This window comes from Caloenas nicobarica, chromosome 14, assembly GCF_036013445.1.
Source record: "Caloenas nicobarica isolate bCalNic1 chromosome 14, bCalNic1.hap1, whole genome shotgun sequence".
Lineage (NCBI taxonomy): Eukaryota > Metazoa > Chordata > Aves > Columbiformes > Columbidae > Caloenas > Caloenas nicobarica.
Window position 1 is genome coordinate 10,862,536 of NC_088258.1, and position 27,985 is coordinate 10,890,520.

Sequence of the window (27,985 nt, forward strand, 5' to 3'; positions counted from 1 at the left end):
CGCCGGACCGCCCAACTCCGCCCGGGTTCGCCGCGGCAGGCGCCGCCCAGCTCCGTGCCTGCCGGGGGGGAGGCTCCGGGCCGTCCTCCCGGGGCGAGGGACGGCCCGGGTCGCCTCTATCCCCCGCTGGCAAATGGAGCCGCGACCGCCAGGCCCTGCTGAGGGGACAACGCGGGGGGGGGGGGGGGGCGCATCACCATAGCAACCGGTGGCGGGAAGCCCGTGCGCCTGCGCAGGAAGGGTGCGGCCCTCGCCCCAAGCGCATGCGCAGGCTCGGCCGGCGGGACGCTGACAGCTGGCAGGCGCATGCGCACCGTGCCCGCTGCGGGGCGAGGGAGACGGTTGGTGCCCGCGCATGCGCTCGGGCCGGGCAGCGGGGCTCACCGCCGGGCCGGTGAGGCGCGAGGAGCGGCGGGAGCTCGCGCCGCGGCGGAGAGGTCAGCGGCGGGCCGGGGCGGCGGGCCGAGCGGGAGGGGCGGCCCCCGGGCAGCGGCGGCCGCGCGAGCCGCGGCGGGCGGCGTGACGTCATGGCGCCGGCGCCATCGGCGCAGTGCCACCTGCTGGCGGGGAGGTGGTGGCGTCGAACCCTGAGGCCGGTGTCATCCTCAGGGCGCGACGTCATCGGCAGGAGGGTGTGACGTGGGCGGTGGGACGTCATCCCCGTGAGGAGCGGGAGGAGGGTCCCCCCGGGCGACAGGGCACGGCGCGGGGGAGACACCGGCCTGGTCCCCACAGGCCTGCCCGGCACAGGCCTGCCCGGCCCTGCGGGGAGCCGGAGGTGGGCCTGGGGTTCACCCTCAGAGCTGGGAGCAGAAACCCCGGGGCACCTCTGAGCGTGTCCTGGGAGCACTGAGATGTGAGGCGACCCGGGCTGGCTTTGTGTGGGCAGCTCGTTGCTGTGCTGCAGCTGTTCGGTAGGGCGAAGCCCCAGCCTCGATGTTAGCATGGCATCAAAAGCAAAAATGAGGTGATAAAGGCAAAGTTGTTCAAGGGAGGGCCGGATTGCAAGTGTGTCAAAGTTCAAGCATGTGTTGGCTGCTAGGAATATTGATTACAAACTTTGTTTTATGTATCCAGTCCCAAAGCAAACTTCTTTCAAGCAGTGTTATCAGGGAAAGCAATTTTGAGGAGTCTGTCAGCTGCTTCATGAAGCAACGTGAAATTTTATCTTTCTCTTCCAGGCCCAGGGGCACAAGGAGCAGCGGGCCAGCCTTAAGGTGAAACAGTGGGTGTCAGCTGTTCTACTGACAATGCTCTGTCCCTAATCCTGCAGATACACAGGTGCTTCTTTTAACCATGCTGGTTTTAAATAAAGCCAAAGTTATGCATTTGGTGGACAAAAACACGTATGAATGTACTAAATAGTTTGATTCTAGTAAAGCCCAAAGGCAATCACATTGATGCTCAGTCTGTTGACGTCTGTTTAAACTCTTAAAAATCACAGACTGGGTACAGTGACTGTTTTAACTACAAAAAAAACCCCTTGTGTGATGTGCTTTCATATCTACTTAAGATCCTGTTTGTCATCTCCCTCCTTGTCCCTTCTCTCTCCTTTGATTTTGCTGTTTGGATTAAAACAGTTTTCTGGATAGTCAGAAGTAATTTTATTGCTTGACACTATACAGATGTGTCAGAGGCAGACTGGAAACAGAATTTTTATCATAAGCTTCACATATGGAAGAAAATGGACCTCAAATTCTTTTGAGCATTTGCTTTTTCCACTGAGTTAATTTTCGTTACAGTTTTTTTTCTAAAGAAACTGTTGAATGGTAGAAAACAGCAATTTAAACAGGATGTTTGACAGATTATTTTATGCTAGTGAAACTCAAACTATGTTTCAGAGTCCTCGGTTGCATTTAAGGCCCTTGTCTAGAGTTTCTAAAAATAATTTTCATGGAAGCTAAACTCAGAGGAATTGACATCGTTGTCTGAGAGCTGAGCTCTTGCTGCTGTTGTAGGCATCTGTGGAAGATACACATTTATGCATCCCTGAGATCATTGGTATGATACCAGAGTTTCCCAGAGCACTCACAGCAAGTCTGTAGGTAACGATATATTTACAAAGGTACTAAATGAATAAAAGGAGAAGGTATTTTAATAGGAAGAAATATAAAATTGTATTTTCAGAACAGTAAACCAAGCCTGTTAGTGATAGAGGTTGGAGGATGGAGAACAGATGTGATAGTGTGGAAACATCATAAAGTAACGTCTGCAAAGTAATATGTTACTTACATTACTGTAGCTCTCATATGTGATTTTAGCTGAGAAAAGAGCAAATTATTTGTTGTTAATGAAATGTTAACATAAAAGATACATTATTAGATCACCTGTAGAAATCCATGATGAGTTCGGTCACCTTTTCAAAGCAAGCATCTTTCTGTTTTAGATAATGTGCAGAAATCAAAATACTGCGTTAAATTTCATTTTATGTTTGGCTTTTGTGATGATAGGCTTTGACATAATCACAAACCAGAAGATATACTTTTTGGGGAAAAATAGTATCAATAGAAGTTACATAATTTTAAGTAAGCATGCCCTTTAGAATAATACTGTCTTCTTGGAGATAAATGGCTTGAATATTTAACATTAAAGTGTTCTTATTTCTCTTTATATCCACTTCTTCATTAATTATTCAGTGGATTTTCTTGCCGTAAACATCCATAATGCCGATTGCTCCATTCTTGATCTACAGAATTAGGGCGTTGTTTGACGTGGTCAAAACTATCCATATTGGAGTGGGATCAGACACCTGGGGTAAGGTCACTTTGTGGTCAGTTTGGCAGAACGATGGGCCAGGTAAGGCTGTGTGCTGGGTACTGGAACCAGCACCGTTCCGAAGCTGGTGCCACTGGTGCTGTATGACCTGTGGGCAATACATCCTCTTTGGAATGGATCGTGCTGTAGCTTCACTGTAACAATTTCACCACTTTAATATCTATATGGCTACAGACCTATAGGGACCTGCCGTTGTTCTGATTATCTATCAGATTCCTAACTCCTTTGTAGCCGTTGCTTCCCAGAATAGATTTACCTGACCTATAAGTATGGCCTTGTCGCAGAATGATGACTTTGTGTTAGTTTACCAAGTGGTCTGCATCCTTCTGCCTCTGCACTACCTAATGGTTCCTTTCTCTACCATCAGGCAGTGGTGCTTTATGTCTCTCCTAACTCATTTCCTAAGTCTAAATAATAAAAAACAAGATAGGTGGAGAATTAATTGCTGTGGGATGGTACTAGAAACATGTGCTGGGTTACTGCTATTTGCAGTTGCATTTTGAAAGCTAGCGCTGGCTACATTTTAATAGTTTCAGATGTGTTGTATTGATTTTGTATGATTTTAATTAATCATTTTGTCTTTCAACACTTCTTTAATAGTTTACAAAAGAATTACACCTCTGTTAATACACAGAGGTCTCATTAAAATGTATTAGTTTAGCATAGGAAACCTTGGTTTCCATGAAGCTGTGTTGACTGGTATTAATTTCATTATCCATCTTTATTCATAATTCCCATATGAGCCGTTTCTTTAACTGCCTGGTGTTGATGGCAGTCTGAAGAATGGCTGTTTACTTCCCTAATTGCCCTTTTTGAAAAATTACAGTGACTTCTCCTTGCAAATTATCTGATTCTGTTGGCAGAAGTACCTTCAATGCCTGCTGGTCAGGATGCTTTGGATTGCTATGAGAATGGGCTACTTCCATCAACATTGTGGGATGGATATTATAAGAATATGTAGTATTCTTAGTATTAACAGTTCTACAGTTTGTTTTATAATGATCTAGTGGCCTTGGTAGTTTTTTATTTTTGGTTTTGATGTACACCAAAAAGATCTTTTTGAAAGTCCTTAACTTTTCTGACCAGAAAACTAATATTATGTAAATTTACCTCATTCTCATTTTAATACACTCCGTTGTTTATATTCAGTGCTATCCAGTTCCCTTATCATGATGTTGGTTTACATATTTGTTTTTATTATTACTCTGATTACTTCTATTTCTCTGAAAACCAAGTTAGCTTTTAGTAAGTGTTGTTCTCTTTACAGATTTTTTGGGCCTCCTGTGAAATGTTTTTATTCAGTCCTGGATTCTCAATTGTATTTTTCTGTCTAAATTAATAATTTTGTTTGTTTTCAATCAAATCAAAAAAGCATTTTTGAAACACCAGCTGCATATACTTCTGATTTGTATGCTACTGTGTTTGCATACAAGCCATGAGCATTTGCACCTGAGCAACCGTTAATTTTTATTTTTATATTCACTTCCCCTTTGTCTTTCCAGAGGAGGTATAAAGTAAAAATTTCTATATCAGCGAAGTGCTTTACGAGGTAAGGTTAGTTTCTACAGTGTTTGAAAGATAGGAGGACATTTTGTCATGTAAGTAGTGACTTAAAATTCGTGTCTGGAATGTGATGGATTTTTTACTGGATGTGAAATGTTTTACCATATGTACAAGGTACTGGCAGGGGAGTGTAATCTTGAAAAGAAGTGTGAGCATGGTACTCTGACAGGATATCAGGTAACAGAAGTGGGTATTGTCAGTAAATATTGATACTGGTCGTTGCTGAGATTGCTCATTAGAATCTGATTATGATTTTCCTAGCTATTGTTTCCTTGCTTATATAGACTTACATTAATTTGTCATTTCCAATATATCCATCTCTGGTTTTGTTATTGTTTTCTGCCACAGAAAAGTTGGCAGAGACCAGGACGAGAAGGTTGGTACCTGACTTTGAATTCCTGTTCTGCACTTACATTTGTTCTCTCCTCATAGAACAAGCGCTGCTGTCCTCAGTGTTCATTTATTTGCACTTCTACAAGCACAGAGACCCTGCACTGTGCAGATCTAGTGTTGTGTCCTTGTAGAGTAGTGTTAGTGATAAACGTACTGGTAAGTGCAGGGATCTGGAGAGAACAGGCTCTAGCTGAAGAGAGTCTCTGAAAGTATGGAGGATAATATGCTTTTTCAGAAGTTAGTGTTGACATGTAGCTTCTTCTCTGTCAGGAACCTGTAGGAAGATTTTTTTGTTACAGGATTTGGTCTGGAAGAATCCCTAAGGACTGCCTTCTGGTGTTGTTTCCAGAACAAACACTACAGAAATTCTTTCACTTTGCAGTATTTGGACTGGCTTGATTGAAAGTTTTGCTACCAGCCTTCAGATCTGCAGGCAGCAGCTTTCAAAAAAGGGGAGGGGGCAATAGAACTTCCAATGCCAATGCAACAGCATGCATCCCATCGTCCTGTCCACTGTCAACACGCTGTAATTAGCAGTCTAGGTTCATACAGGCCCTGGCAGTTAACTCATTTCTGAAGACTGAGGCGATATCAGTCAATTTGATCCCATTCTTTGACTTTCCCTTAAGTTCTGGCCAGCCCTGCAGGACTGTCAGGACCACTCCGATGTTGATCTTGCTGGTGGAGGAAGCGAGAGATGGTGGTCCTGACGAAGAAGGTGCCACCATTCCTGCAGCAGCCCGCTGCCTGGCAGGCAGGGCACAGCCTCGCTCTGGCTTCCCTGACGCACTGTGGACTCAGCACCCTGTCCGCCTACCCCCAGCCGTTAGGCTGCTTCACTGGTGGAGGTGGGGGAGAAGCATCTGCCCGCAGAATGGGGTAATTCGTGTTTTCACCTCAAGGAAATGGTATTTATGAAAAAAAAAGTAGGCTAATTTTTGCCTTGCTTTCTAGTGTTATATAATCCCACTTTTCCTGTCATTTTGTGTGAAACCCAGGAAATTGCTCCCGAGGTAGGATGGCCCTTTCCTTTTTTGAAGGTATGGAGTCTGGCTTGTTTTAACAATGAGTAATTGAGGAGGTTATGTACTGAAACCACTGTGGGGGTCGAGAGAGGATAAGGTATCGACTGGGTACAAGTTGTTGAGGCCTGCCTAGCATTGATCTACGCTTTCTAGCCACAATGATGACATATTCTTGGAGACTGGAATGGCAGGAGAATCATTCCTGGAACGAATGGACAGTTTAAAGCAGCAAGTGGGCAGCCCCAGATGTTGTATATTTGCAAGCTCAGAGGAGATAGTGTCAAGTGGTTGGACTGCTGGTAGAAATACACTTTCTGTTGTTAGAAGCTGATCTGAAGGTAGAGAGTAGCAGATGTCTTACCTGTTGGTTTTTTCTTGTTGTTTTTCTTAAGAAGGATTCTTTGAACTAAGTATTGCAAGGCAGTAAGTCTTTTATATGTACCTATTAAACTGGTTGAAATGATCATCAAGTTATTCGTAGATGTCATAACATATTTTTAACCTGATAGCATCTTACCAACATGGTAGCCTGTTTTCTCCAGTAGACTGTCTCTCAATAGCCTAATGGAGTGGTTTGAATTTGTTAACAAATCACGAAATAAAGAATGGATTGATGTAGCTTACTCAGAAGTCCTTTGAAAAGGGGAAAGAGATAAAGAATTATCATGAATGGCAAACGATCTGAGAGAGGGAACTGGCTGAAAGGTAGCAAAGAGCATCCAAGGGTTTGTTCTGAATCCACCTCTGCGTGTTCCTGGTGGTCCCACTGGGCAGTGATGCAGCTTTTTCAGGTCAGTTGAGATCAGAGGTGGTTCCAGCAGGCTCAGAGCTGCAGGTAACAGAGTAGATCATGAACTTCAGGGTGGAGGAGTGGAAAGTAGAGCATGGAGGCGGAAAAAGAGAGAAATCAGATGGAACACCTTAACGATACCAGATACTGAAAGAGCCTTGGGCATCTCTGCTTAGGTAAAACCTTTGCTCAACAAGCGAGTGCTTCCAAGCAAAGCAAAGAAGATGTGAGGATCTGCGAGGCCTGGATGGGGAAGGAATGTGAACAATATAAAACTTCATTGGCAGTATCAGCAGTCTGCTGTCTGCAGTACGGGTCAATGCATCTCAGAAAAAGCAATGAGGAATGAAGGAGATTGAGGGAATACTGGTGGAAATGGTTAGGGACCAGGAAAGATTCTCCTAGGAAAAAGGAAAAGATGAAAGACTGGGGCTCTTATTTTAGAGCACAGATAGTGGAGGATGTGATACATATAATTTCATATAATACTGAGTGGTCTGAAGAGAGTGGATTTGGAGTTCCTGTCCTCCTTGTCTCAACAGCAGACAGTCAATGAAGTACAGAGGAAGCAAACACAACCAATGAAAAGGAATACTTTCTCCTGGATTTTTTCAGTTAAACCAGGGAACTCAATTCAGCAGATGCCTGTAAGTCTAAAAATGGCAGGATCAAAAAGGTGAGGGTGTTATGATAGTAACATTGATCAATTTCTGTAACAATTAACTGTTGTGGTTCTGGTTTGAAGCAAGTTACCAGGAAAAAAAAAAAAATCAGTTCCAAAGTGAAAAGGTAAGGACAGACTATTTGTAGGACTGTAGGGTAACTCAGACTGGAAGTGACCTCAGGAGGTCTCTAGTTCAAGATCCTGCTCAAAGCAGGGTCACCTCTGGGCTCAGACCAGGTTCCTCAGGGCTTTTTCCAGTCTGTCAGATCTGTTCTGCCTCCTGAAGTGTTCTGGGCTTTTCCGGCAGTGGCACGTGCTGCTGCTGGGGACACGCCGGAGGGAACACACTGCTGAGCGGGGCAGACCCTGAGCAATGAATCTAACTCAGGTGCACAGATCAATGGCAGAACACCGCGCCATTAGAGCATGTGCTGTTGCTGTCTCCTCCTCCCCGCAGCTTGGAACTTGAGCAAAAAGAGCTGCCAGTACAAAATACACTAAACCTAACATTTTCCTTCTGTTTTCCAGGTTCCATGGTTCACTCTTATTGGTCCTGCTTTGTACTGTTTTGCTGATCCATATTTACTTGAAGGGCACAGCAGGGCTATAGATTTGGCATCTAAGAGGATAGGTAAGTGCTGCTGTTTATTTTATTGGACCAGCTTTGTGATTTGTTAAGTCCTAAAATCTTCCAAAGTGGATTGAATACTATACTGAAAGAAATTATTTTCAAAGCCATTACTTTTCAAGCTTTACAAACTAGTGCCAAAGCTGGCTCTTAGGTACACCAGTAGCAGCAGCATCAGAAATACTGAGATGTTGAACAGAGCAGGAGCCTGTAAATACAAGTCTGGAAAGGGAGGAGTAAGACAGATAAATTCTTAGTTAGTTTTGCATCATTTGTATGTCTGACTTGGTCCACCTGGGGCACTGAACATTGATTGCAAATGCAAAAGGGCTGATCTGTTTCAAAGTTTAATATCAGGAACTCACCATAAATAATACAACAGTACAAATGTGTCTGTGAGAGTTATTTAAAGCTGTGGAGGATGTGAGATTCTGTTTTTCTCCGCATACTGTCTCCTACTTAGAAGAAAATGGTCAATTTACAATGATAACTACACCAAGATTCTGTCCAGGAAAATTAAATTTATGAACTGGCTACATAAAACTTCAGTTTCTTTCTAACAGGAAATGACTCCAAGATTCACAGCAAAATCCTCTGCTGGTTTGGGAGCCTGAGTTTAAAATAAATAAATCCACTAACATCTGTAATTGCTTATAGGAAAGGCTGACCCATGAAAGTGTGTAACCAGCATTCCTTAGCCTCATATGTCTGCAGCCAAGCCATTTGAGAAAACAGTCCCTCATGTGTTTTTCCTGCTTTTTGAGGCTTTCTGTGCCCAGAGCTTTACTGGAGAAACTGAAGCATAGCTGCTGCCATTCCAAGTGAAACACTCTGGTTCAGGCTTGAAAGAAATAGTTTTTGGGAGTGATATAAAACCTCTGGTAAAATATCCAGAACCATAGTGAATTTAGGACTAGGAAGAAGAGGACAATCAAAATGTCTAAGAATAGAGATCTAGTTTTCATGTTGCCTGGGGGTTGATGGCATTTCCATCTGGACATTGTACCTAGTACTGTTCCAAGTAATCCCTAGCAAGTACTGCTGTTCTTACTGTAGCTGAAAAGATTAAGAAACTCATTTAAAAATACCATTTGTTTAGTCTCTTTACCTTGTATATTTGACAGCAGTTTGTGAAACATGGTCAGTGCCATGGTTTACTGAGTACTCAGAGGAAGAGTTCAATATTAGTTTGCAGGAGAGCTAATCCTGAAGGTGAGCAGCTGTGGAGGTAAGAAGAGAGAAAGGGTGAACACGTTTAATAGAATTGTTCTCAGACTTGTCCCAGAAACCCTTCTGAAATGCCAGAAACTGCCTTTAATTACTTCTCAAAATGAGATTGGGCTCTCCTCTTCAAAGCTGCTGTGTCACAAAGCAGAATTTTACGCTCTAGCACAGCTGCTTGATCTGAAGGACTTTTTTTTTCTCTCTCCTGCTGCATTCCCTGGTCTTGTGTTGTATAAATATAAGTATGAATGCGTGCAAAAAAAGGACAATCCCAAATCCTGAGCTCCAGGACAAAAGCCTACCCAGTATCAGATATCTGTTTTGAAAACTTTCATCTTCTTTCCTAATGTGGCTTGTGCATGTATGTAATACAAGTACAGTGATAGTGTTTTGGGTCAATATATGCTTTTTCTAATATATACAAATTCTCTCCTCCCTCAAAGTTCTGTCTCACAGTGCATCTGCATATACCATCCAGCATAATCACCTTTCTTTATTTCTTTATTTAAGGGCTTTGTTATGTGTCTTTCTGAAGCCCTGTAGCATATCACAAAGATCCTATGCATGCTCTGTACGAACTGAGGTGCTTAACTTATGATCTGGAGACTCTGAAGAACCGACTTGTTGATGCATTATGTGTGAGAGCAAGTGGGGTCCTTGGAGAGAGAATGTGCTCTACTAGATGGCTGTGAATTAAGTGTGGAAGAATGAACTGTCAGAGCAGCGGAGAGGTGCCCACTCTGTTAACTTCATCGAAGTCGGGAGCATGGAGATCTTTGAGGTGGTGGAAGTTACTCAGTGAGAATTGCAGGTCACGGAGGATGCAAACCTGAACTGACTCTTGTATCTTCCCCTGCCCTCCTGTCCTCAGTGTCGTTAGGCCACAGTGTTACTAGAACCTACAGGCCGATGGATGAACAGGACAATGATTTTAAAGAGTTGTGGGCAAATCTTTTGGGTAGAGCAAAGAAAAAAGCTGGGAATGCCGAGGCAGCGAAGAGAGCTCCGAACAGGTCAAAGGGCACTGCAGCGAGGAGCAAGTTGAGAAGAGGCAAAGCTGTTGCTAAGAGCCAAAACCATCGTCACTTCCCAGCAGCGAAGGAGACAAGCTTGCCTCAAGATTTGGGTCTAAAGGAACAAACATTGGTGAACAAAGAAGATGGTGATGCTGCGGCCTGTAGTAGTAGCGAGACTGCAGAAGGGGATGGAAAGAGAAACCCTTTCCCTGCCAGCCAGCTGAGTTCAGTGGCCAGCGAGTGCAGCCAGAGGACTCTGACAGGTGAGTGAACGGAAATCTTTCCATCAGAAAATAGGCTGGGACTGAAAACACTCTGTAATTCAGTGGAGCTCTTCAGAAGTCCACCTGGAGGGGACATACAGCCACTGGATGTTGTCAAGGCCAGAAATATAAACAAGAAAGATGTTAGATTAATCCATAAAGGATTAGTCCTTCAGTGGTTATTAAACACGAAGGCCAGAATGCAGTCACCAGAGCGGGAAATCTTTAAACTGATAAAGGCCAGGAGAAGGATTTTTTTGTACCTGTCCTGATCACCTTTTCTTAAGTGTCTGTTGCTGACTGTGCTCAGAGACGAGACAGTGAACTGGCAAGATCTTTGATTCTATCTTGCGTGCTACCCCTGTCCACGGGATCCTTCTAGCAGAGCAGCGGTACTGAGGTGTTTGTCTGGCCTCTGCCTCTTGCTCGTTACCACCTTTCTGTGGGAACTCCACGTTCCTTCAGCTCAGAGCCTGAAAGTCCAAGTCACAGACAGGGTTTGGAGATCAGAGCGAAGAGCAGCAGGAACCACAGGACATCCCACGGTGGGACGCTGGGCAGAGCGGGGCTGTAGGGCTCGCTAGTGACCTTCAGGAAGGCCTTCCTTAAGTTTCCTTCCTCTAAAAGGGTTGTAGAGATATCTAAACTCCACTATAGCACAGAAGCCTGATATTGTAGTTATCAAGTGTAAAGTCATGTAGTAGCTAAACAAATTGTTCACTTCTTCCTCTAAGAATGGCCGTTGCAAAACTGAGTCTGGTTTAGGCTGCTTTTGGGATAGAATTCCCAGCAGCTCTCTGGACAGCTCAGCTGTGTGCTTAATAATGACTGGTAAAGCTCCGGTGTTTTTTCCCCCTCTAGTAAATACTTTGAGTGGCTCTTCCCAGACTACGTTGTCCTTCCATCCTGCTACACCACCAGGGACCTGCTCTTCACCTACCTCAAAGATGTCGCTGCTTGCAGGGCCAAAGATGCGGGTAGCAGAGCTGGTAGTGGAGAGAATGCAGCAGTTCAAGAGAGTGGCACCTGAACAGCTAAAACACAGCACAGATGGGAGTTTGCTGAAGTCTGTGACCAGTGGAGATTTCCCTGATGAAAGCCAGGGGCAGAACCCACCAGAGAATGGTACGTTTCTCTTGTTAGCTCTTGTACGTGCAGAAGGAGTGCTGGGGGCTGGTGAGAATGGTTGCATGAGAAGCAGTTGGGATTCCTGGGCTTTGTTCCCAGCCAGCCTAGTGACTCCGTGTGCAGCACTGAATAAATCACTCCAGATCACTGAGAAAACTTGCTTTTTCTATTGTTAAAGGGCTATCTGTTAAAGGGCTAACTTTTCTCCCAGCTCTTCTCTGAGGCTGAATGAACCTTATGCTTGATTCTGGAGGGATAATGATCTTGTTGGAAATAAGTTGAAATTCCAACAAAATCAGTGAACTTTGTCATCCTACCCTTGGGACAGTGTTAGGCAGCTGTGAGGTAAATATGGCTTTTAGGTAGCCCCTGTCTTGGGTAGATCTCCAAGCACTTTACAAAAGTAATGTGTTCTATGCAGATAAATCAAATTCAAAGCAATTTTTCTCTGATTTTGTTCTTTATAAGTCAAGGCCCTGTTGGCTCTCTATGGACATGAAAATCTGCTGTGTTTGAATATGTGGTGTATAACATCCCATGTTCTCCCTAGAACCTTTAGCCAAAACTCGCCCTTTGTTTGGCTCTGACATGTGATGTACTGTGAACGAATTGCCACCTCCTGCTTCTCGGCTAGTGCAGTCCTGTAACATTTAAAGAGTGCAGTTTATACATTCCATTGTGAGCGATCGAAGGTGAAAATGCAAGAGAAAGATTACCATTTATTTTTACATCTAGTTTATTAAACTAGTAAGGACAAGTATAAAAGCTCCAAGCCTTTCATACAGGGTTCTTAGTCTTCTATCTTAGATCATATCTCCTTTCTTTGCCAGATACCCACCATCTTCCATCCATGGAGCATGACGGTGCTCTGGCTTTGGCTCTTCAGCAGGCAACCAAAGAGGAAGCCCTGGCAAGCCTGGAGGATGAAGGTTTGTTTTTTTGTCAGATCTGCCAGAAGGATCTCTCAGCCATGAACACAACGCGACGAGAGCAGCATGTTAACAGGTGAAAGACCAGTATGAGGTGTGACAGTGTGTCAGAACTGTTTTTTGGAAACTAAGTCTGCTTTCGGAACTATTAAGTGTGTAATCATAAGAGGAGATTATAAGGTTATATTAGCCATAGATTTTTTTATAGCAATCTTCACAAGAGGTAAAGGATGGACACACTGCAAACTAATAATCACCAGTCCTAGTACATCTGATGAATGGTCTGTTAGCCCTGTGTCTGTAGGTTGTGTGTTATTACCTTATCGGGGAGTGATTTTTATAACAGGTACAGCAGATCCAGGATTTCATACCCTCAGTCTCTTTGGAGAGGACAGAAAAGGAATCATTAAATTTTTTTACATAGTTTTGACCTACCACAAATTATTAGAAGTTTATTATCCTGTGCTCTGGAATGCGATTTTAGTTTTGACTGATCCCTTTTCTGTGACATAAAACACAGTCCTTGTCAACTGAGATATCTGACTTGAAAATGCATGCATTCTTGACACTGCTTGGGATCATGCCTACAAAAGCAAGAAGAAGTACAAGAAGTAGTCCTGTTTTGGGTGAGGAAAACTTACCATTTCTCTGGTAGAGTGATTCTTTTTTTTTAATGGCAGTTTGTAAGTTAGCTGGAATGTTAGAATGAATGTAGAAAGACGGATTAGGTGATAGACATGCGATGAACTTAAAGGTTATTACCTTGCACTTGCTTCTGAGCAACACGTTTTTAATACACCTGTGAGGCCGTAATCTCCATGTAACTGTTATATGTCATATTCATCACAGTGGTGGGCACATAGTTCTTGTTTCTCTAGTGGATGTTTCTCTAGCCATTACAGATATTAGGGATTATTGTACTTCCTTTTCTTTAATATGGTTTAAGTCTTAGCATGGGCAGTTTTAAAGTCTTCAGAGGTAAGCTCTGCCGTCATGTTACAGGTGTCTGGATGAGATGGAAGAAGCACAGCAAGCCTCCAGCAAACCACTGGTCCCTGAATGCCCCATCTGTGGGAAGCAGTTCCAGACTCCACAGAGCCGAGTCAGTCACTTAAAACGCTGTGCTGTTGAGATGGATGTTCCTCCAAAGCTGCTTCTTCAGGCGGTGCAGTTGCAGGTGTCCTCGCTTGGTGATGCACCTCTTCAGTGTCCCAGGTAAGCTGCTGAAAACACAAGAAAGATACTGGTTACTTTCTTTGGCCTGAGAAACATTGACCCTGTTCTCCTGAGGAGGTGAGGTAGAAGCAAGGAAGACTCGCACATTGTGTGGGCCTCAAGTCCAAAGAAGGTCAAGCAGAAGGTGACCCAGTACCACGTGAGGAGAGCATGCTACGTAGTTGGAGAAATCATCTTGCTTCCCTTCAGAAGTGGTCAGGTCGTAGATGACTTTAAAAGTCAGCAGGCAGGAGAAAAATGCGGAGTAAATAATCTTACACTGGTTTGTCAGAAATATTTGTACTCTACGAGGCGATTACACAGTAAAGCTGAATGGTGTGTTTGAGCTTATTAAGTGAACCACAGAGTTTGAGTATGCAGTCTCTCCTGAGCATCTGTCGTGCCAGTGCCTCAGCTATTCAGCTTGTGGCTCTACTGGATATATGTGCTTTACACCCCAAGCCAAAGAGGAAACAGGCGTGATGTTTTGAAATGTGCTCAGTGCAGAGCTGCATCTCCTGTCTTGGATTTGAGCAGAATCTTCAGAGCATGGCAAGTGGTGCCTGACTGACTTTGTAGAAGGACTTGTAAGTCTCTTTTTGCTGAGGAAGGACCGTTGACTGTTTCCTATGGAAGCAGAAGAATGGAAAAGCGTTTTCTGCTGATCGTGGTTTTGCCCTGCTTCAGCTTGGTTTTGCCCTGCTTCAATTTGGTTTTGCCCGTTTGGTACAAAAAAGTGTTCAAGGTAGAGATAGCAGATGTTTCCATCAGTGCTGTGGTCTTGTGCTTACCTTTTCAAAATAAGATTTTCTCTAAATTGCTCTCAATTCCATGGGTGATAAGAAATCCTTTGCTTTCTGCTAGGGAAGAAGGTGCTGAGTATTTTTTGTTATCCTGGATATGGGAGTCTCTCCGAGCGATTAGAGCCGCTGGTCTGGAGTGCTCAGTGTTTCTTGTCTCTGATCCAGTCACATTAACTTGGGCTTCCTGCTGCATTCTTGTATTTCAGCAATCAACCAAGCAGGTCGAAGCGAAAAGGCTCCTCCAATGAGGACTCAAAGAAAACGCAGAAAAGGGCCAAAATGGAGACTAAGGATGAAGATTTGCTGGTTGCTATGGCAATGTCACGCTCTCTGTTGGAGCAAGAAAAGCAGGAACAAGCAAAATCAGTTACAAATGTGAAACCCGTGGCTGTTTTGCCAATCAAATGGAAGCCAGGATCAGGTATGTGTTACAGTGAGTCAGTGTCAAAGCCTGTGTTGTTGGAGCAGTAATGTGGCACAGCCTGCTCTTCACTAAAACTTTCCTGTCGGGCATAGGCAGGATGACAGCCTTGCTTCTGTTTTATTTAAACTGTCAGAGCTTCAGCAGTATGCAGTAGCCACACACAGTCGAGAAAGGCTGCAGGATGTCCATGGATTTTAGTGAAATCCCTTAGGAATCTCATGCTTTTTTTCACCAATTGATGTGTTTGAATCTGTAAAATATTCTTAGAATAAGCTGTTGTTTTTTGTAAACTGGGAAGTAAAAAGAAAACCACTACAAGATTATTGTTGTTTCTCCTGCAGTCAATTTTTTTTTTCTTATTCATCCTGCTGCAGCCTGGATTAATGCAGCTTTTTCAGCCTTGTGTCTTATCTCTCTGTTTTCTTTCTGCTGTGGAAATATGTGTATACTACATGCTGTTGAGCATGTGCTTCACCATTTCAGTGTGCAGAAAGGTTTAGAAAGGAAGACGACTGCCAGGGGAGAGTGTTGAGCGCTGTACAGCAGGGAGAATTCACTCTTAATGATGCTGCTCAGGTCTCTTGCCCATAAGTAATACCAGTTGGATTTGGGTTTGGGCATTGGTAAGACAAAGATAGTAAGACACAGGATTTCCAGATGGAAGTTGCACTGTGTTCATGTGGGCTGTGGTTCGATATCATCAATGACCAGTATGCAGGAAAAGGAGTCCTTCATGGATTTGTTGGCGTTTTTCTCTCCTATTTATGTGAAGCACTGCCATACGGGCACCGTTCCATGGGTCTGGGAGGCAGACTGCTTCTGTAATGATCAGCTTTTGTAGGGACGTGACAGCTCCCAGCAGGCAGCCGAGCAGCACGAGCAGGAGTCAGTCTGTTCTGGAGTTCATTTCTCCCATAAGGGTGATGTGAGGCTTCGGACTACCTGCGAAAGTCTTAAGAGTTGCGTTCAGCTCGTGGCTGCCTTTTGGTCGTCACTGACTACAGCACCTGAAGGAGCCGGCGTGTTGAGCTCCACCCCTCTGTGTTCAGCTATTTATTTATTTGGGTTCGTCTTCCTTTTCTTTTTAAAGAGAAAAAACGGCGTAAAAAAGGCCCGACTGCACCTCCACTGTTGCTGCTTCAGGACCCAGAGAAGGCCCGCAAAAGGATCCAAGAGCGAGTGGCTATGCTGCTTGCAGAAGAGGTGGAATTCCCTCCCACCCCTCAGCTCCCCACTAGTAGGATTTTGGAGGATGAACCTGGGAAAGCAGCCTGGCTTTTACCATTGCCCAAAACCAGGGAGTGCTTTTTATGGAATTTCAGTGCTCTGACAGGACCCTGTGACCCTGAATCGTTCTACACTGCTGCATTATCCCCTCCAATTGTACCTTGGAAGCCCGTGCAGGTGGGATGCTCTTCTGTCCTTGCTCTGATATTTGTGTGCCCTAGGTCACTTGCCCTGTAACCTCTTTCCTCATTTGATATTTAAATGAGTGATCCCCTGCCTCTGCATACTCATTGCTTGAGACCCTGTTGTCCTCTGGCCTTACACAGTTATGTTTTATGATCTTGAACTTTATTTCTCCCTTCTGGAGAGGAGACCGAGGCTCATGTTACCAGGCTATTCCTTGAGCTTTCAGAAAACAAAGCTGCTGAGAGCAGAGAACACTGAGTAAAGAGACCCCATTTTGCTCATTTTGCTATCAGTTTGTCCATGTTTACAGCAGCCTGACTTGTTTTCTTTCTTGATGCTTTTCTCTGATTGATTCTAGTATGAGCTTTGCCTGTGTGTTGCACTCAGCAAGGATCTGGTTGGAAAGTTCAAACTGAATACTGATATTTGTCTTGCACAGAGGAGAAGGTGGGAATGTCTGGAGTTGTAAAGTGAAGCATTTGCGCTTCAGTCTTTCCCTGCACATCCCACTGCCTCTTGGCTCCCATAGAGCTTTGATGCAGTTTTCAGTTCCACTGTTTCATTCTGGTTTTCATCTAGACCTCCTGCCTCTTTCAATGCTCTATATTTTTATAAAAACTACCTACAGAAGTAGACAAAGCTCTTTTAGTGTTATCACATGCTTGCTCTCTGAGAAGGATATAACTTCTCTTTCTTCCCTCATTCTTTTCTTGAATAAGTGTTTGGTGCTTCTTTTCAAAAACTACTGTGCATATATAGGTGCTTTATTTAATACTTCTTCCCTAGTCAAAGCCCAGAATTTTTCACTTGATTATCACATGCTAGGGTGGTACTAGAGGGGCTCCATTCTGTTCAGATTTTTGACCTTTAATTCAAGCCAAAAACTGCCAACGAAGTTAAAAAGTAGAAAAGCCTTTAAAATCGTGGCAAGAGTGTATTTTCCCATCTGATTCTTTCCGTTCAGACAAATGGCTAAACCATTTATACTTAGAAATAAACAAACAAAAGTGTTTTTATTGGGAAACAGAGACCAAACCTGGAAAATATCAGCTCCAAGGTGAAAGTTTGATTCAGTTACATGTAACTGCAAAAGCATTTCAGAACTCGGAACAGAAGCACCTGGAGAGATTCAGCTGTGACTGTTGCCAGGCACTCCTGCTATAATGAAATATTGAGGTGTTGGAGCGGGAGCGTTTCCACCATCCTTTCTCCCTGTTTGGCAGTTGCCTGCACAGACATGCTCCCAGAGAAACCACCTTTTCTGCATTTTCTGTTGTAGTCGCCTTTGTTCTGTTCAGAGCTGCCTTACCTTTGGAGAGTCCTCCATAAAACTGCAGAGAGCTTTTGCCTCAGAAGCCCTTGTACCTAGGGAATGCTCTGTAATCCTTTACTAAATGCTTCAAAAGTATGAAGTTGAGACTGTACTCAGTCTCTGCAAATACATAAAACAAGACCTAATTTATTGCTGTCTCTTTTCCTCCTCTTTTCATCAGAATCATAAGCCGGAGAACATTCTGCCATTAGTGGGATCTGATCAGCCAAAAGTATCCCAGCAAATTCAGCCTGACCTCAGTTCTCATGAGCCCACTTGCACAGAGGTTGGAGGCCAAACTTCTGATGAATCCAAGTCAGGCCATGAAGCTGGACAGTTTTTGTCTCACAGCCAGAAGGATCTTCAGACCCTCCAGGACCTAGTTGAGTTGGCCAGGGAAGGACTTACCCTCACTCAGTGGAACGCTGACATTGATCACATTCAGGCAGCAAAGCAGCCAGGTAAGTTCTGGCAGTTTCCTGAGCCTTGTCCCCAGTGCCTTCAGCTACGCAGAGCCACACTCCGGCTGTACTAAGTTAGGTGAGCCATGAGGGCACCCACAGGGTGTTGGTGTTGATCCAAGAGGTAATATTGGGGAGAGAACACTTTTCTGCAGTAAGCTTTAGATACAATCAAGATGATGTTTCTGAAATGATTCATAAACCCTAGCATTTAAGAGAATTCCTGGACAGCAGATAACTAAATTTTTTTTTTCCAATTCTCTTAAAGATATCAAAGTATTTTCTGCCAGGCATGTTTAACAGCTGGGCCAAAATGCTCATCCCAGCTATTTGGACAGCCTTTCTGTTATGTCTACTGTCTTTTGAGGTCTTGAGACAGTCAGGTGAAAGAGAAGTTTATTTCTGTTGCTCCGCATTCTGTTCTGTGCGCTCTATAGACTAGCGCAGGGCTCAGGCTGTGCAAAACTCTGATTTTGCTGGCTGCATTAGGGCCTATGAGCATTTTGTCTAGGTTGAAATGCGAATCCAGGATGCGTTCTGCTAGGATGAGACCCTGGCATGTCCCATCCCACTCGTGTCCTATTTTTTATCCCACTGGAAGAAAACTGAAGTATGAAAGCAGAGAAGTGTGCTGCATTTGCAGTTTCTCCATCTGGGTGATTATGGCACATGCAGATCTGCAGTAGGCTGGTGCTGCCCGTGGCTGGATGGTACTCGTGTACCCACAGGCTGTCACAGCCCAGAGCCAAACCCTCCGATAGAGGCGTGAGGGAGAGGCTGAGCCTTCAGCTCAGTCCAGCTGGTTACAGCTGCTGTCTCGGGGAGCTGTCATGGCCAGGATCCTGTCAGGAGTTCTTACATGACTCTGCCTCACAAAGAAGTTATATGTGATTTGTGCATTTTCTTCTTTGAGGAAAAGAACTGACTTCCAGTGATATTCCACATAGTGGCTTTGTCCCCCCATCCAAAGAGAAGAGCTTCCTGACGAGCGGCTGTAAAAGAGTAAGGACAACCCTTTTTTCCACTTTTTTTTGTGTTTATTTAGCACAGTAAAAAAGAAGCTATTGCATTTGTGCGATTCAGGGAAGTATGGAATGTTTCCTGTTCCTTTCCGTAGAAACAAAGAGATGCTTAAGGTTCACAGTCACTCAGGAGCCATCGTGGGCACAGATGAGATCAGCACACATGGTAGTATTTCATTGATGCCCACAAGCAGGCCTGTGGATTTTTCAGTGCTTGTCCTACATATTTGGAGGAAGGGGCTAGAGATGCAGCTGTACCACATCAGGCAGGGCTCTGCTTTAATGCCCAGGCTATCCAAGAGAAAACTGCCTACAGCCCAGGAGGGATGGAGCTGCCTGGTGCCTCTTCCAGGCTCACAGCCCAGCTACATTGGGTGGGTCTGAGTGGAGCTGTTCCTCCCCTGTCACCTTCCTCTCCACACCGTGCCTTGCAGTGGAGGGGAGAATTCTTGCTAGGATTGCCTGACTCACACTAAATTCTCTCATTTGACATAAAAGCCTGATAGATGATGTAGAATGCTGTGAGGTCCATGGAACATGAGCATTTGGTTGCTGCTAATGTGAGATTTTAAAAGGTTTTGTATAGAAAATCCTCAATTCTGGGAACACATATCAGAGGATATAGCTTCAAAATCAGTGTGCTCTCTATGGTGACTAGGTGAAGAATACAGGCTAGTAAGTCACAGATGATTTTTTAATCAAACCAGTAGTGTTCTGTAGATCACATCTTACCCCCAGATGCACCAGTGGATGTGTAAGCCCCCATGGATGTATTATCAATTTTCTTCAACTGAAGTGCATATAAAAACACTCTTAATTCAATTTTCCTACCAGTGTCATCCACTTTATCTGTTGAAACCTATTATCTTTGGTTTGATAATAATCATGCCATGAAAACGAGTAGCTTTTGATGCCAGATAAATTTTGATGCCTTGAGAAAGCACATTCATATGGTGCTAATAGAATTAAGAGGCTTCTAAAAGGAGACAATTCTGTGAAGTAGGAATCTACTAAACTTGATTATCCCAGCTACTTGTTACAGAAACTCTAGATATTCTTTGGAGGTATTAAAAAAAATTCTTAGTAGGAAAAAAACATCTTGTTTTAGGTACTTCTGAGCCTATTAAACTAGAAGCCTTTAGCAATACAGAAACTGTTCTGACTGTTGTTGAAAGTTAGGTGCTGCCAGCAAAACCAGTATGATCATTTTTTCAGATTTAGTTTGATCCCATTATAGATTTCTTGAGCAAATGAAGTGTTGCTGAAGACTTGGATTGCCAGTGGGAGAGATTTGTGCTTTATGTAAGCACAGTCACAGTGTAACCAGGTACAGCAAATACATTAATTGCATTGGTAACGCATCCCCCCTCCCGTGCTTAAGACCCTTGTCATGTCTGTGAAGTCCAGTCTAGCTGGTCTCAGTAGGAGAGAGTGTTCTGGTGTGTTTTCTGGCAGGAGCACATGCCCACTTGGAGCTGTCTTCAGACCAGTACATTCGCTTCGCACAGAGAATTGTGCAGCCAGGAGGTTTCTAGCCTTGTTTAATTTCCCCGTTCTCAATTCACAATTTTAGCATCAGCAGGAAAGCTGTTCTGGGCTTGCTGCCTGGAACGCGGCATCAGGAGTCTGTGTTTGCTGGCTTCCTGAGGTACTGTCTTGCAGGTATCCTACCTGCCAAGAATAAGAAAGCAAGAAACATCAGATTAGCTTCCAGACTAAGCTTCCTGTCTTCCCCTTGGAGATCAGTCCACACTGCTGCCATGACACACAGAGTCTTCTCTAGCCCACCTGTGAAGGCCTGGAAGAAGCGTTCTGGTGTGGGCTGCTGTTTCGGTGCTAATTAGTGTTGGCTGCCTGCAAACACATGCTGGAGCAAGTAGAAAGGTTGGGTTTCTACAGGCTACTAGCTAATGTAGAAACCTGCTAATAAAATAGAGCTGTGTTGTTCCAGGTGGAACTGCATCCTGTGCATATGTTCACTGGAATAAAACTTGCAGTTCCTCAACTCTGCAGTAGGTTTGAAAAGCACAAGGTCAATGATTAGTGTGTTAACTATAAACTGGTTTACACTTATGGTCAGACAGCCTCTCAGCTGTGAGCTGAGAGTATTTCACATGCTTCTCTGAAGCACTGGCCACCTCCAGGGGCACACCGCTTCCTTAGGGGGATCTGAGCTTTAGAAGATGGCCTGGTGTAGGTTCGTACTGGGAGCAGCTCCAGAGCAGAATCTGTGTTCATCACTGCTGTCCTTGGCAGTGTAACCCAGGCCCAACCTTACCATCACCTGTAACAGGTAGCTCAGTCAACCAGCCCTCTCCAAAACTTCAGCTATGGGTTATAAATCGATAATAGAAATTATGTTTCTTTTTCAAAAGGGGTTTCTGTAACACGCACATAAATTCCTTCAAACTAGACACCTACATTAGTTTAATTCTATGTGGGCCCCTTATTGCAGAGCTGCTCTTCTCAGCTGTCATTGCCAGACAGTGAAGGAGAGAAGAAAGGCTCATCACCCCATCCCTGAGTCTTCCTTTAATTATAGTGAACTGAGTTCAAGTCTGTCAAAGTGGAAATTACAGTTTCCTAAAAATGTGGTGGAAGGCAGCAAATCAAGAGGCCAGCTGTAGGCAGTGGCTAGACCACATCAGGAAATGGTGCGGTGAAGATTTGAGGGTGATAATGTGCTATAATACAAGACGGCACAAGTATAGCAGAACACAACACAACTGCCCTTTCTTCACAATTGCCACACTGTGAAAAAGTGGAGGAAGCCAAAGCCAGAAATATCTGTTAGACTTGTCTGCTTATTTGTCGTATGGAAGACATGAAGTTGATAATGCTGATTATCTTCAGAAGGCAAAGGCAGTGTATCCAGACTGGGGCCACAGCACAGCAGCGCTGATAAACTGGGTTATTCCCTTCTTATTTTTCAAGTAAATGTTTGGCAGGTGTAACCTAACTTCTGTTTTTGTGTTCCTTCTGTGTTCTAGACCTCTCTCAGGTTGCTGGCTGAAGATTTCAGTGCAATGGTCAACAACCCCCACTTAAGTGATGTCCAGTTCCAAGTGGACTCTGGGGAAGTCCTTTATGCCCACATGTTTGTGTTGTACGCGCGGTGTCCGCAGGCCATTCAAATTGTAAGTACTGCTGACATACTTCCCTCCTCTGCTTCAGGAAAGCCCAGACTGCACACACCTGTAATCCTGTAATGCAACAGAATCGGCACAGACCACTGCTGGGCCTGGTGGCAAGTGCCTCTGGATCTGCAGTGGGTTTTCAGCTTAGGAAACCAGAATTTTGACAAAGTGGTGGAAAATGTGGCACTTTATCTTGGGGGACTGTGGGCAGGCAAGGACCCTTCCTTGCATTCTGCCCATAAGCAACAGAGGAAGCTTCCTAAGTGCTTTTTGCCCTTGAATTTTTGTACCTGTGCAAATGCAGGCTGCCTTGTCCATCTTTGTGTATCCTGCCTGTCACCCAGGCTGGGAAGCATGAGTATGGAATAGAGAGATTCTGGGAAGTTCTTGAAAGTAACCTACACAGAGGTTTTGTCACTCTGAGTTGCTTTGAAGGTAACGACACTGAACTGTGCTTTTTGCAAGATTAGGGAAGTAGTTCTTACGTTCCCAGAAGCATTTTGGGTTGAATAGTTCCCAGCCTGCTCTTGCGCGGTCTCCTGTCGGGACAGTGAAAAGCACTGAGCCTGAGATTTGAACTCTTCACAGAGCTGCTGCCAGTCCGTACAGCCAGCTCCCTAACAACAGAAGCTTTCTTTAATGCTGCCCTTTTGGAAATAGTGGAATTAGTGTTATCCTCATTTTATCTTGGCAGTAGTTTCCACCCAAGGTGACTCAGGATATTTCTAAGGCGTCCATGAAAGTTTGGGGAGGGGAAGCAAGTTCATGTAAGCCATACAGCAGTCTTAATGTGAAAATTTTTAAGGAATCTTCACAACCGTTAGCAAATGTGCGTGTGCCCAAAAATCAAGCGACTTCAAAAACAACTGAGTTAGCCATGTTCTCTTCTATTTCCTTGCAACTCTGCCTGTCTTCAGCATTCCCATCCACTGTTTGCATGGACAGGAATCATTTGTGTGGGTAAAGCTGTGCGATTGGCCCCATGCTGTATTTTTGATTCCTGCAGAGGATTGTTTTCCTGTAAGCCCCACCTGCAGAGCAGCATTTCATGTTTATTTTCTGTATAGGTGAGAGAGTGCTCTTCTTCATCAAAGTTTTTTGGTTACAAAGAGACCGTGATTAGTCAGAGATTACTTCAGAGCTCGTGTTTTCTGCTGCATGGCATCTCCTGGCTTTCTGAAGAGAGTTTCAGATAGCACAATACGTGATTTGGCTGCAAAGGAAGTGAGACTTTATTGAACCGGAGATGCTTTTTTGCCAAAACCTGAGATCAGATTGAACCCACACAGATAATGGTCCAGTTCAGTGCAGTAGTATTTTGTAGGGTGTCTCCTTTCCTGTGAAACACCAGGAGAAATGGAGTTTTGGCAGTGCACCAAGGGTAGGTAAATTCGAAACAGAGGAAGCTCACTTGTAGAGAGGTGTAAATAACTCCAGAAATTGTGCTCTGGGAAGTAATTTGATTCCAAAACTAACTGGAGAACTCTAAGACCATCTTTCAAGTGTGTGACTAAAACAATGAGTCAAACTTAATCCATGCTAGCAGCTGTAGGGTCAGGAAGGAAATGGCCTGTTCCATATGAAGCTCTGCATAACTGGTCATCTTAGCTTCCCTCTGAGGCACCACGTCCTGGTCCCAGGGTAGGACTTTGGTGAGTTAAAGGAATAAGCTGATGGGAATGAGAACATTGGTGGTGTTGTTTCTTTACCAGCAAATGGATTTGGTTTGCTTTCCTCCCACCCCAGGTTCACAGCCAAGGGTTCTTAGTGGAGGAGGATGGGAACGCGCAGACACGCCGTGTGCTGCTGAGCGACGTGACAGGAGAGGCGGCGTGTGCATTCCTGCGATACCTGTATGCTGCTGATGCTGACATCCCTGCTGGGGTGCTGCCTCAGGTCGGGACTCTGGCTGCCAGGTTTGTATCATGAGCCTGTTTTGGGCCCCCTCATGCTTTCAGACACATAGACTTCAACTTGGTGGCTTACATATTCCATAGTCCTCTGCTTACACATTATATGAAACTTGAACTTAAGAACATCCTACCTTCATATTTTCCATTAGTGTCTCTTCAAGTTCTATCTGTGTGAGATTTTCTGTGTTCAGTAAACACTTAGCAGACTTTTGCCAAGAGTTTTGTCTTGGGATGTTTATTAGCAGCTGATGATGATGATGAGCGTATCTTCTATATGTGATTCTCAAAGCGTTGCACTAGTGACGCACTTATCTGAACAGCACTTGCAGAATGTATCGGCTGCACAGAACACTAACATGTTGTGTCTGCCACACTCTCAGTTGTGATCCTAGGTGCGCACTAAGTAAAGAGTTTGAAATAGGAGCAGTTGCTGAGGTACGGAGGAAGTGGTTGGGTCTTACCAATATGTATGTGCAGGAGTGCCCTGTCACTCCAAAATGCCGTGAAGCTTGCGCACAACAGACATCATCCAGCCCCAGCCATGCCATGGGGCTCTCACTAGTGCAACTGGCAAAGGGGATTCAGTGTAGTCATATAGCTGTTAAATCTCAAACATAAAAAAGGAAGAGCGAGCCTGATACTTTCGTGTGAGTGACACCTGGAAAAGGCAATTCCATATTTTAGGAGTATAATGGATCTTGGCCATCTTAGGAAACAAGCATCCTCATGCAAGTGCTTTACAAGGCTCACAAGAGTGATCAGGCAGCCAAATGGTGAAGAAATACTGGAGGAGGAAAATACTAACATTACTGTTATATCCTTGCAGGTTTGGTGTGAGGGAACTGATGGCAGAATGCGAAAACAAAACTGCAGAGAGTCAGGTGTCTTCTGGAGTAGATTCAGAAGATGATCTTATCTCTGTGAGGGATGACAAAGATTGTGAGGACAGAGCTGAGAACTTCCAAGACCTCTTGAAGTCAGTGTGGGTGGGTGAAGATGAGGAAGAAGGAGCTATGCTGAACCCTGAATGCCAGAAGGAAGATGACAATGGAGTGGGTGAACAGGAACTGGAGGAAATCTATGAGTTTGCTGCAACTCAGAGAAGGATGGTTCAAGGTGAAATAGAGACGAGTGAGGGAACAGACTGCAGCATCTGCAGTGATACTGAGGCAGCCCAAGGTACAAACCAGCAAACTGATGAGGAAGAGGTAAAGAGGTCTGAATCTGCTTCAATAAGCCACAACTTCAAAGATCTGAAGGATGACAATGATGTGGAAAGATCGAGGTGTGACTCGTCTGCACAAGAGAAAATGCAGAATATAAATAGGTGCAAGAATGTGAGTGCTCCACAGACCACTTTTGTGCCTCACCACAGTGAACCTCAAAAGTGGGACGTAGCATCCCATGGTGCCACCGCTAATGAAGGAGAGACCATTAGGAGATGTGAAGGTGTGAAGGATTCCAAGTCATCTCAGGTCTCACACAATGGGGCAGATCACTGTGAAAACCAGTTTCCCAGCTTCCACGGTGATGCTGATATAAATGAAAGTTATGAACACTTGTTTTCTGCAACTCAGGGAGCCTACTGTGAGCCTTCCCCAGTGAAAGAAGTTATCAGAGAATCAGGAAAGGCTCCTAGTGAAAAACATGGCAATGTTAATGATTCGTTTCTGTACAGCAAGTCACAGAAAGACCTCTCTCCAGGTAAGAATTGTTTTTATGGGAGTCCTTCTCCCAGACTTTATGATGTGCCCCTTTTTCCTGCTGTTGGCTCTTCACCTGCATCTCCAAAATCAGACAGAGAGTTTGCCGGAGAACGTGTGTCAACACCAAAGCGAAACAAAAAGGAAAAATCATTCCTGACTGATGACGTACCCTTTCAGAAAGCCAAGGAGCTGGATACCGCATCAAGAAACGACAAGACAATTTCTCTGGCAGAGCTTCCCAACATTGATATAAACAAGCATACGTATGTCCCTGTGTTGTCATCACCGGTCATCAGAACTCAGGATGCTGCAGCTCAGGGGGACAAGGAGAGTGATGTTATTGTTTTATCTTCTGATGATGAAAGGGAGTTACAAGACCAGTCCCCAGAATCAGGCTCTGCTCTGAAAGAAATGGAAATCCCTGAGCAACTGAAATGTGTAAACATAGAACGAGGTCCTGAGACACCAAAACCTGAACATAACTCACCAGTCACTGAAACAGAGCAGAGATCAACCCAGGTCTCATGTGGCATTATGGATACAGTGTATATAAGTAGTGATGTAAAGATGTCCACCAAGTTGCTGCTCAGCAGACAAATAGATGCTTGCATGGAGATCAAACAGAGTCAAAACCTGAGCCCTGCAAAAAGTCTCGGTCATGAAATGTCTCCAGGTACAGACAGCTCCTGGCTAGTGCCAGACACGCCGATTCTGAGCAAAAGCAGAAGTTTCTCAACACAGACTCAGGTCACAAGTATTAATTCTTTAAAGACTCCAGAAACTAAACTCAGCACAAAGGACTTAGCAGCAGCTAACAGTAACCATGAAATGCCTGGAAATTTAACAAAAGCTTGTGAAACAACGTTGTCAAGCAAACATTTGCCTATGGAGATCTCAGCCAGTGAAATGAGCCCTCGCAGCAGCCCAGCAGCAGGATCATTTTCCAAGAACTCCCCACCAGTTTCTCCAGTGGATCCAGTTCTCCCCTCTCCTGGCTGCACAAACATGAAAAGCAGATGTGCCAATATCTCATTTTTATCCAAACCTGTGCCTCCGTGCCATGAGCAGTCATTGGAAGATAAAACAGATACCAGTGTGGTTGAGATAGAGGACAGTGACAAGGAAGTAAGTCTGCCTTCTGTGAGTAGTAGCGTCTTGCTTTGTGACGAGCCCCCAATCCCCGTTGATGACTGCTGGCATGTTGAGTGTCTGTCACCAGTCCAAGGAACCAGCCAGGACTCCAACCAAATCAGCCGTGCAATGACCAGCACTGCCAGCAGCCCCAAACCCGGCTCTTGGCATGACCAGTCGGAGAGCCCAGTCCACACACATGAAATCAAGGGCAGTACCCCTCTCCGAGGAAGTCCTGTTGGCAGAAGAACAACTTTGCTCCGTCTTGAAAAGAGTCCTATTGAGGCATGTTCATCACTGGGCAGCAGACCAAGTTACCTGAACTCCAGACTCTGGGATGATTTGAATGGAGAAGAGGAAGATGAATTTCCAGAGATGCTTCCTCTGTCTCAGAGGTTGTCAACTGCAGCAGGTGCCTGTCAGACAGATCCCATGAAGACTCCCGGTAAGCACTTGCATGGATACCAGATTCATTGAATTAGGTTAAATTACTTTCATTTTAAGTGGTCATCTTGCCTGTGGTTCACTTGATGCACTGAAAGGGTCCCTGCCCATGGGCAGGCTTCATGTGTGCTTTCCTGCAAAACTGCTGATGCTCTGGGCTGCCTTCCCTTGGCCGGGTCTGGGCCCTTGTAACAGGCTTCTGTTTGCCCAACACATGTCCTTGTGTACCCTGTTTCCCTGAAAATAAGACAGGGTCTTTTATTAATTTTTGCTCCAAAACGTAATACTTTTTTACACGTATAGCTGTCTGGACACTGTTTAAATTGACTTTTTTAAATTAACTGTAACTAGGGCTTATATTTTGAGCATCCTGAAAAATCATGCTAGGATTTATTTTTGGAGTAGGTCTTATTTCCTGGGGAACAGGGTAGTTCCTTCCATCCAAGACCAGTAATTGATCTCATAGTATCTAATTAAATATATTAATTATGACGTACTAAGTGATTAGTTTAACAAGTGTTTAGAACATGATGCGTGAGACTCTGCTTCACCAGTTAATTGGTATCATTAAGTCAGTATCTAACTCAGGACCCCAGGAGCTTGACT

At 44.5% G+C, this 27,985-nt stretch overlaps 1 protein-coding gene across 2 annotated transcripts in view; it reads left to right on the top strand.

Moving 5' to 3' along the window:
• Positions 1-334: 334 nt before the first annotated feature.
• Positions 335-27,985, top strand: part of SLX4 (SLX4 structure-specific endonuclease subunit) — a 31,529-nt gene continuing 3,878 nt past the window's right edge. Inside the window, exons 1-14 of one of the 2 annotated variants that reach the window (XM_065644956.1) lie at positions 335-437; positions 1,182-1,281; positions 7,739-7,841; positions 9,573-10,341; positions 11,203-11,466; positions 12,300-12,474; positions 13,401-13,613; positions 14,623-14,837; positions 15,931-16,244; positions 17,747-18,026; positions 18,940-19,028; positions 22,039-22,185; positions 23,932-24,101; positions 24,925-27,380. In XM_065644956.1, the coding sequence (XP_065501028.1) occupies positions 9,972-10,341; positions 11,203-11,466; positions 12,300-12,474; positions 13,401-13,613; positions 14,623-14,837; positions 15,931-16,244; positions 17,747-18,026; positions 18,940-19,028; positions 22,039-22,185; positions 23,932-24,101; positions 24,925-27,380 (4,693 nt within the window). In that variant the 5' untranslated portion in view covers positions 335-437; positions 1,182-1,281; positions 7,739-7,841; positions 9,573-9,971. The remainder of the gene's footprint in view (positions 438-1,181; positions 1,282-7,738; positions 7,842-9,572; positions 10,342-11,202; positions 11,467-12,299; positions 12,475-13,400; positions 13,614-14,622; positions 14,838-15,930; positions 16,245-17,746; positions 18,027-18,939; positions 19,029-22,038; positions 22,186-23,931; positions 24,102-24,924; positions 27,381-27,985) is intronic. The other variant, XM_065644957.1, reaches the window with a different exon arrangement.